Source organism: Salmo trutta, chromosome 4 (genome assembly GCF_901001165.1).
Source record: "Salmo trutta chromosome 4, fSalTru1.1, whole genome shotgun sequence".
Taxonomy (NCBI): domain Eukaryota; kingdom Metazoa; phylum Chordata; class Actinopteri; order Salmoniformes; family Salmonidae; genus Salmo; species Salmo trutta.
In genome coordinates this window covers 21,142,598-21,152,955 of record NC_042960.1, presented here as the reverse complement: position 1 = coordinate 21,152,955, position 10,358 = coordinate 21,142,598, and the positions used below count along the sequence as shown (strand labels likewise).

The window sequence follows — 10,358 nt, the reverse complement described above, 5'->3', positions numbered from 1 at the left end:
AGGGGATACCTAGTCAGTTGCACAACTGAATGCATTCAACCGAAATGTGTCTCCCTCATTTAACACAACCCCTTTGAATCAGAGAGGTGTTGGGGGCTGCCTTAATCGATGTCCACTTCATCGGAGCCCGGGGAGCAGTTGTTGTTGGGGGTTAACTGCCTTGCTCAAGGGCAGTTCAGCATTAGAGATAAAGGATATGAATAATAAAAAATAAAAAGTATTTTCAATTACTTATTATTTAAGGTCATTCCAGGTGATAATATTAATTTTCAGCAAATGCAATTATTTATTATTTATATTAAGATGTACACAGTTTCCATTTTAATTTGATAATGCAATTTCAGAGGACTTTCATGGACATTCTAATCATATGACATGTCAACCTGACTAAATATATTTGTAAATATATTTATACATGTAATGATTTGTAGATATAAATTGTAAATGACTTGTTTTGGAAACCTCCATTGTTTAATCAGTCTGTGTGGTTGACAGGAGAGATGATGAGAGGGGCTAGGTTTTTACCACCAGCATTATTGCAGGGGCTGAGTAATGGATATAGTTTCTCAGTAAAGGTGCATCCAGTGAAAGAGTAGATATAAGACCTGGCCTCCACATCATAAAAAGAGACCTGACCCTCCACATAGTCCACAAACACCCCCACCTTCTGGGGCTTCTCTTTCAGGGACAGGAGGAAAGGGGGGTAGGTACCGGCTTTGTACACATTTCCATCCCTTAGCAACACAGTCCAGAGTCCATCCTCAGGGCTCAGTGAGATATTCCTCTTCCTGTCTATGGACTCTCTGGCCACTCCTAAAGTCCACTTAGTCTTCCCCTTAACCGTCACCTCATAGTAAAATCTCCCTGAGGAGAAGCAATCCTTTCCAAGGACAATGGCAAAACGATCAAACCTTTTTGGATTGTCAGGTAGATTCCGTAGTGTTTCTCCACATCTCACTTGTTTCCCATCCTCAGACAGGATGAGATTGGGATGTGCTGTGTCAGGGTCCAGAGTCACATCCACTGCATACTGCTGAATGCGCTTCAGTTTGACTTCAGGCAACAGCTTCTCCATCTCTTTATTCAGCATTTCCTCCAGCTGAGACACAGCTGTCCTCACAGTCCCTACACACAGATCACTGTGAACACTGATCTCAGACCAGTCCTTGGTGGATGGAGGGGTGCACACTAGAGAAGTGAAGCTCTGGAGAAGTTGGAGGTGGTCCTCGGTGTGAGAGAGCTGCTCCAGCTCAGTGCTTCTCCTCTTCAGCTCAGTGATTTCATGCTCCAGCTCTTTAATGAGCCCTTCAGCCTTCCTCTCTGCTGCTTTCTGCTTCTTCTCAATCACCTCAATGACCTCAACCTGGCTTTTCTCAATGGATCGAACCAGAGCAGTGAATACCTGCATGCTGTCTGCTATCTCTCTCTTTGCATCTCTCTTGCTGAGCTCTACTGAGTGTTTGATCTCCTTTAGCTTCTGCAGTCGCTCTTGGATCATCTGCTGCAACTCTGCCTCAGTTTTCCCCAGCTGAGCCTTCCTCTCTCCACACTCTTCATCTATAGGGACAGTGTCATGAGTCTTGTGGTCTGCCTCAGTGCAGAACTGACACACACACGTCTGGTCAGTCCTACAGAACAGCTCCAGGACTCTGTCATGCTTCTTACAGATCCTGTCTTCCAGGTTCTCCACGGGGTCAATCAGTTTGTGTCTCTTTAAGGGTGGGGCTATCTGATGAGGCTCCAGGTGAGTCTCACAGTAAGAGGCCAGACACACCAGGCAGGACTTCAGGGCCTTGAGCTTTGTCCCAGTGCAGACATCACAGGTCACTTTTCCGGGATTGGCAGTGCAATCATCTTTACCTTCGTCTGTCATCCTTTTAAAATTATCTACAACCTCTCTGAACGTTGTGTTGACACGAAGCTCTGGTCGTGTGTAGAATGTCTCCTTACACAGTGGACATTGACACAGGTCATTGCTATCCCAGTACTTTGTGACACAGGCAATGCAGAAGTTGTGTCCACATGAAGTGGATACTGGCTCAGTGAACACATCCAGGCAGATAGAGCACAGGAACTGCTCTTCAGACAGGAGACTGCTGGAGGAAGTCATATCTAGACAGAGAAATTGAAACTGTAAATCATTTCCTGGAATGAGTCAGCTCTCGATAGTTTTGTGCCATCAGCTTGAATAAAGTTGTGATAAAAGTCAGTATAAACTTGCTAAATTACCAAAGTGAGGTAAACATAGGTACTGTAGATAAAAAACAGGAAACTACAGTAGAATGAGTTACTGTTAAAGAATGAGTTACAGTTAAAATAATCGGTACTTGTAAATCTCAACTCACCTCTTTGTGTGTGCTTGTGAGGGTGTGGGTACGTTCTCTGATTTTGTCTGTAGTTTAAACAGTATTATCAAAAAAATAAAGACACATTTCTAAAGAGTTTGACATAGTTTGCTCATGTGCGCCACGTACAGTCCAATACATCTATCAACTTTAGCTGACATGCTCCTCCCCACCCAGTACTTCTATGTACAGCATGTGGTCTGGAACAAAATTAACCCTTTGCCCGGCTGATCTCTCTCTTCATTCTCTTCATTCATTCATACAATGTTTGACCATTTCAAATCAAACAAGGAGAGAATAGTTTAATAAACCGGACTGTTTCCATTTTCACTAATCTTGGAAGAGATGTATTAATAATTAATATAACTTATGAAATATATAACTATGAATTATGAATGAAGTGTGATTTAGGGATGTTAAACAAAGGCTAATTGCAGAGGTATGGAAGGTTTTCCAAAGACATCAACAACAGAATTCTAATTCCACAAGAGGATGAACAAATATATTATAGTAGCAATGTACATTTCTTACCTTCATAGCTAATTATCTAATGTTCCTGTAGCCAATTTTCAACATTTATTTGTTTAGCATAGGGCTTTATTTTCTGCAAAATATAAGCAAGCTTATAGTTTACTGCTCAAAGAGAGGGCAAAGAGGGGTGGGCTATCAGCTATCATAGTGAATGTAGGTAGATGATGTAAATCAGCTAGTTAGCTAGCTAGCTTGTTAGCTATGCTGTTGAAACTAGTCATTAACTGTGGTTTGAAATTCTGCTGCATACATCTGCCTCTTAGGCCTACTAACAAACAATCGAATTGAAGCCTTCCCTGTTCTTGACTGTGAGATGACACATGCAACTCAAAAGGGAGCCATTACTACACTACAGTAACCGTAGCTTCTGCCTGCAGGAGGAGCCACCAGGGTTGCCAGGTCTAGCTTACATTTCTAGCCCAAAAACCAATGAAAACCCACCCACGAGGCCTGAAAACTAGCCCAAAAAGGAAGAGGGGATTTGACACATTTTCCATTAAACCCTTTTTCCATAATGTTATCGAGCAAATTAAGAAGGAATATATGAATAATATAGGAATACCATCAATATAATAATTATTGCGAGTTTAAGAATATGTCGCAAGAGAAAAGATAACTCGCCCTTATTAAGCAATAAGGCCGAGGAGGTGTGGTATATGGTCAATATGGTCACTATACCACAGCTAAGGGCTGTTCTTAGGACATAGCCCTTAACCGTAGTATATTGGCCATATACCACCAACTTCTGAGGTGCCTTATTCCTATTATAAACTGGTCAACAACGTAATTCTTTTTTTTACATCATCTTTGAAATGCAAGGGAAAGGTCAAACAGTGTAGATTCTAGGTGTAATTTAGATGTTGTCCACAAGATGGCAGCAGTGTGTGTAGAACGTTTCAGACTGATCTATTGAAGAATTATATCACTACACAATATTTTTGATCAAGTCTGCCAGGTGTCCTTCACGAGTTTGCCCAAATGTGCCTAATTGGTAAATTGATACATTTTCAAGTACACAACTACAGAGAACATACAAAAATGCTATGATAATACAAAATTAAAGTGTACAGTACTCCCAGGAATGTCATACATAATGGATCATTAGCTTCCCTACAGAAAAGACACTAACCTTCACACATCTAGATGGCCGGGCGGGGTGGGTGTGGAGCCAGAGACAGCAGTGGGGTCAAACTGTTCCTATATTTCTCTGTAATAGCTACTATAAATTGGACACTGCAGTTAGATTAACAATAGTTTAAGATTTCTGCCAATATAAGACATGTCTATGTCCTGGGAAGTTGGCTGTTGTTTACAACTTCCTTCAAGTCACATTATCGCATATTGAGCAACAACGATCCCGATTTAGGGAGCCCGATCCAGTAGAGGTAATTAAAAAAGTACTCATTGCAGATGTATGGAAGGTTTCCGACAACATTAACAACAGAATTCAAATTCCACATGGGGATGAACAAATAGTGTCAGTCTAGGTAGATTTATCAATTATATCCTAGATTGTGTCTTTACACATACTCACTTTAGCGTATACCAACTACCAGTTGAGGGGGCAGGAGCTCAAAGTGAAAAAAGGGCACCCTCCCAAAAAAACAAAAACGAGGCCTTTTGGGTAGTGTAATTTATTTATTTATCCGGCAGTTTATTTAGTTCACCTAATTTTAACTTTGTCTTAAAGAGTACATGTTCTGTTTAACGTCAACTTCATAAAACATGTTTTCCCATCTCAAGAGAGAGAAAGAAAGACTATAGTAGCTGTCAATTATGGGCCAATGAAAGTAACATGGTTGATAGTAACAAGGTTGATGATTTAATCTTGAATCAGCCATAAATCCCTTTGTGACAGGGGGAAGGAAAGCTTGTTCTGTGTAACAGGGAGTGGCAATTGAATGCTAGCTTAATTTTTGGGAAATTGTTAATAACAAAATGTGCCTATCTAATAGGGTTAGTGTTATGCTCGATGTGCTCAGTTTTCACTACAAAACACCAGAAAATTGCCAAAAAGAGTAGAACCAGCTCACCTGCTCTTACACTATAATTTGACTATTAAATGTTCAATATGTTTCTTTTGAAAAGCAATAGTTGCACCATAATAAAATGAGAGTTCAGTTCACGTAATAGGGTTGACCTTAAAATTAGGGAAATGTAAATGAAGTAATCACTTTAACTAAAGAATAATCTTGAGAAAATGACTTTATCAAAGCAACAAAATAACTACGGCTTTACAATGATGGTGAAAACGTATAAACATGTTGGAGTTATGTGGGTTAAAATCTTCCTAGAAGTCCTATAAACAGGATAGAGGAAATTAGATTTATTTTCCATGTGGTTCACATTAAAGGGCACTTCATTTAATATAACAGGTTTAGATGTTAAACCTCTAAGACATCCTCTTAGTTGTTAAGTCCCCAATATGGGGAACTTTAAGTGGTTCTGGACTGGTTCCGACTTATATTTGGTGTACAATGCACTCTGTGTATGTCATAGGGTCCCGTGTCTTACGGTGCCAGAAAACGCCATCTCACTGCTCTCCCTGCTCTCCCCATCTCACGCCATGTCACTGATTCATCTCTCTGGGATATTTTCAGCTGGATTTAGAGCTCTCAACCTGAAAAAATACTAAATAATTTAATCGAATTGAAATAAGATCACATTTTCTTGGTCACAGATGTAGGAAATCACTTCGTGCTTAAAGCTGAAGTTGTAATGAGTCTGCACACATTTGAATGGTGTCTGCATCACAGTGGATGTTTAGGAGAAAATTATATGTCAACAGTTATATGAAATAGTGCCAATATTGCACTTTTAATTTTGGCACTCTTTTTTAGAATTTGTCTAGTATTAGTAATTTTGACAAAAATATTATTAAGTGTTACCCACTGGGCACAGAAATCAATTCAACGTCTATTCCATGTTGGTTCAACTTCATTTAATTGAAAGGATATGTAAACAATTTTTATTCAAACATGATTTAGTCTAGTTATTGTCAAAATCACAAAAACAGTTGGCCATTTTAGTCAAGTAAATGCTCTTTCATTTTATTTACATCACATTTGTATTGCCTCATTAACCAGTTACATGTAACCAAATGTAATCGAAAATGTAATCTACTTAATTTTCTAAAGTAATTATTTATTATGAGAGGGCTGTAAACAATAACTAGTAATGCTGCATACTCCAAGAAAGTTTAAAATCTCACCTTTCTTGTAATAATAGTTATAAATTGCTGAGGTGTAGTCAGTTTTGAGGACACAACCTCAAGCGCAAAAGTACAAATATGAAAAAATGAAATATTTTATGATTTATTTCCTATTCAACAAAACTGTATGAATAAGGCTTGAAATGACTTATATGCTTTCTAAATAGTAGTATAATCCAATTATAAAACAACTAAATACAATAGTTCACCTTCCTTATAACTGTAAAATACACATTTGTATGTTTAGTGTTAGAGAAAATGTGCATATTATCTAAATGTCTCTCTCATCTCATATTCATCTTGTCTGTCTATGACAAACAGAAAGTGTTTTTTGTTTAAAATATATTCATTATTTTAGTTTAATGACTATAAATCGATCTCTGAATTTGGTACAGTGATGAAACCACTCTCCTGCTGCTCTATGACGTAAGGATAGCTTTGTCAGTGGCTGTGAAGTAGGGTTCAGCCAGGAGTTGATGGACAGTTGGAAGAGCGAATTAAATAGTAGGAGGAGGGACTACTGTGTCCGTGGGAACCAGGTCAGTTCGAATTATAAGCGATAATGTCAGTTGGAACCGGTATCAGTACCATGGAGGTCCCCTAAATAGGGGACTTTGCATCTAAGAGGTTTTCACCTATAGTAAACATCAATCACTGACTTCCATGCGCACAAACACACAGTACACAGCCTTGCCCTACTACATATTTTTCTGCATAACACCCTATTCTCTTCCCAACAGCAGAAATATGACAAACATACTGAAAGATTAGTGGAATCTGCGTGGGTAGTTGGACAGGTAGGATGACTCACAGTGAAGGTGAACAGGTGGTCACGGGTCAGGTGACAGAGGAATGGATGAGACTGAGGCAGGAATTCCTTTAACCATAAAGTGATATATTTACTGGGTAGTAACAAAGGAAACAGAATAACGTATCCAATCAAATTCATAATCACAAAGATCAAATCATAATCATTCATTATTAACATAATTAGGTAATTCAGCAATTCAGTTCAATAAGAAGTCAATAGGAATCATCCTTGAGTCATTTAGGCTCTTAACTATTTATCATAATCATGACAAGAATATCACAAATAATTCAATCAGTGATCGGTTATTCAATCTATAATCCCATTAGTTTGATATCAGAATTGATCAGTTCAGCAAACAATGACGTTTCATATTTCACCCTTTCAAGTTTGTCTTCATATGTACATGTAACTTCATTACATATTAACCATATATCGATGGCATGATTGGCCTGTGATGATCTGTAGGGCCGTGATCACTGACCATTTACAATAGGTTTGAAGCGTGCGCTCCAAGCCGCGCTCTGCGGTAATAACGATAAACAATAACTGATGGACCGCTCTCCCGATCGCAATAGATAGTTTAGATGAAAAGGTACCAGATTTGGTGTATTTACGTGGAATCATGGACGCACAGAACTTCTGGATTAGATGGAGTTAAGGAAGAGAAAGCAGCGAGATCGGGCGATGGCGATTTTCCTCCTTTTAATGAATTGAAATCTGTCGGACATTTCCACCTGACCTAATTAAATCTCCCCTGGCCCAGCTGAGCAAGTGGCCATGAATTATAGGATTCTTCCACCAACTCCATGGGCCTTCTCTACACATACAGTACCAGTCAAAAGTTTGGACACACATACTCATTCAAGGGTTTTTCTTTTTTTGACTATTTTCTACATTGTAGAATAATATTGAAGACATCAAAACTATGCAATAACATATGGAATCATGTAGTAACCAAAAAAGTGTTAAACAAATGAAAACATTTTATATTTGAGATTCTTCAAAGTAGCCAACCTTTGCCTTGATGACAGCTTTGCACACTCTTGGCATTTTCTTAACCAGCTTCATAAGGTAGTCACCTGGAATGCATTTCAATTAACAGGTGTACCTTGTTTTTAAAGTTAATTTGTGACCCGCTTCTGGAAACTAGGTTTATGTCAAAGGGTCACTAGTTCACAAGAGAGCCGTTTGAACATACATTTACATTTTTATCAACATTTACATTTACGTCATTTAGCAGACGCTCTTTTCCAGAGCGACTTACAAATTGGTGCTTTCACCTTATGATATCCAGTGGAACAACCACTTTACAATAGTACATCTATATCTTTTTTTTGGGGGGGGGGGGTTAAAAGGATTACTTTATCCTATCCCAGGTATTCCTTATGGAGGTGGGGTTTCAGGTGTCTCCAGAAGGTGGTGATTGACTCTGCTGTCCTGGCGTCGTGAGGGAGCTTGTTCCACCTTTGGGGTGCCAGAGCAGCGAACAGTTTTGACTGGGCTGAGCGGGAACTGTGCTTCCGCAGAGGTAGGGAGGCGAGCAGGCCAGAGGTGGATGAATGCAGTGCCCTTCTTTGGGTGTAGGGACTGATCAGAGCCTGAAGGTACGGAGGTGCCGTTCCCCTCACAGCTCCGTAGGCAAGCACCATGGTCTTGTAGCAGATGCGAGCTTCAACTGGAAGCCAGTGGAGTGTGCGGAGGAGCGGGGTGACGTGAGAGAACTTGGGAAGGTTGAACACCAGACGGGCTGCGGCGTTCTGGATGAGTTGTAGGGGTTTAATGGCACAGGCAGGGAGCCCCGCCAACAGCGAGTTGCAGTAATCCAGACGAGAGATGACAAGTGCCTGGATTAGGACTTGCGCCGCTTCCTGTGTAAGGCAGGGTCGTACTCTGCGAATGTTGTAGAGCATGAACCTACAGGATCGGGTCACCACCTTGATGTTAGCGGAGAACGACAGGGTGTTGTCCAGGGTTACGCCAAGGCTCTTAGCACTCTGGGAGGAGGACACAATGGAGTTGTCAAGCGTGATGGCGAGATCATGGAACGGGCAGTCCTTCCCCGGGAGGAAGAGCAGCTCCATCTTGCCGAGGTTCAGCTTGAGGTGGTGATACGTCATCCACACTGATATGTCTGCCAGACATGCAGAGATGCGATTCGCCACCTGGTTATCAGAAGGGGGAAAGGAGAAGATTAATTGTGTGTCGTCTGCATAGCAATGATAGGAGAGACCATGTGAGGATATGACAGAGCCAAGTGACTTGGTGTATAGCGAGAATAGGAGAGGGCCTAGAACTAAGCCCTGGGGGACACCAGTGGTGAGAGCACGTGGTGCGGAGATGGATTCTCGCCACGCCACCTGGTAGGAGCGACCTGTCAGGTAGGACGCAATCCAAGAGTGAGCAGCGCCGGAGATGCCCAACTCAGAGAGGGTGGAGAGGAGGATCTGATGGTTCACAGTATCAAAGGCAGCAGATAGGTCTAGAAGGAGGAGAGCAGAGGAGAGAGAGTTAGCTTTAGCAGTGCGGAGAGCCTCCGTGACACAGAGAAGAGCAGTCTCAGTTGAATGACCAGTCTTGAAACCTGACTGATTTGGATCAAGAAGGTCATTCTGAGAGAGATAGCAAGATCGCTGGCCAAGGATGGCACGCTCAAGAGTTTTGGAGAGAAAAGAAAGAAGGGATACTGGTCTGTAGTTTTTGACATCGGAGGGATCGAGTGTAGGTTTTTTGAGAAGGGGTGCAACTCTCGCTCTCTTGAAGACGGAAGGGACATAGCCAGCGGTCAAGGATGAGTTGATGAGCGAGGTGAGGTAAGGGAGAAGGTCTCCGGAAATGGTCTGGAGAAGAGAGTAGGGAATAGGGTCAAGCGGGCAGGTTGTTGGGCGGCCGGCCGTCACAAGTTGCAAGATTTCATCTGGAGAGAGAGAGGAGAAAGAGGTCAAAGCATAGGGTAGGGCAAAGTGAGCAGGACCAGTGATGTCGTTTGACTTAACAAACGAGGATCGGATGTCGTCAACCTTCTTTTCAAAATGGTTGACGAAGTCATCCGCAGAGAGGGAGGAGGGAGGGGGAGGGGGATTCAGGAGGGAGGAGAAGGTGGCAAAGAGCTTCCTAGGGTTAGAGGCAGATGCTTGGAATTTAGAGTGGTAGAAAGTGGCTTTAGCAGCAGAAACAGAGGAAGAAAATGTGGAGAGGAGGGAGTGAAAAGATGCCAGGTCCGCAGGGAGGCTAGTTTTCCTCCATTTCCGCTTGGCTGCCTGTTCTGTGAGCTCGCAATGAGTCGTCAAGCCACGGAGTAGGAGGGGAGGACCGAGCTGGCCGGGAGGATAAGGGACATAGAGAGTCAAAGGATGCAGAAAGGGAGGAGAGGAGGGTTGAGGAGGCAGAATCAGGAGATTGGTTGGAGAAGGATTGAGCAGAGGGAAGAGATGATAGGATGGAAGAGGAGAGAGTAGCAGGA

General features: G+C 41.7%; 1 protein-coding gene across 1 annotated transcript; it reads right to left on the bottom strand.

The window, feature by feature from the left end:
* Positions 1-262: 262 nt before the first annotated feature.
* Positions 263-2,512, bottom strand: LOC115192033 (E3 ubiquitin-protein ligase TRIM39-like). Its single transcript, XM_029750121.1, has 2 exons — positions 2,346-2,512; positions 263-2,112 (listed from the first exon to the last, which is right to left on the bottom strand). The coding sequence occupies exon 2, from the start codon at positions 2,108-2,110 to the stop codon at positions 476-478; it is 1,635 nt and encodes a 544-aa protein (XP_029605981.1). The 5' UTR covers positions 2,111-2,112; positions 2,346-2,512; the 3' UTR covers positions 263-475.
* Between the last annotated feature and the right edge of the window lie 7,846 nt (positions 2,513-10,358).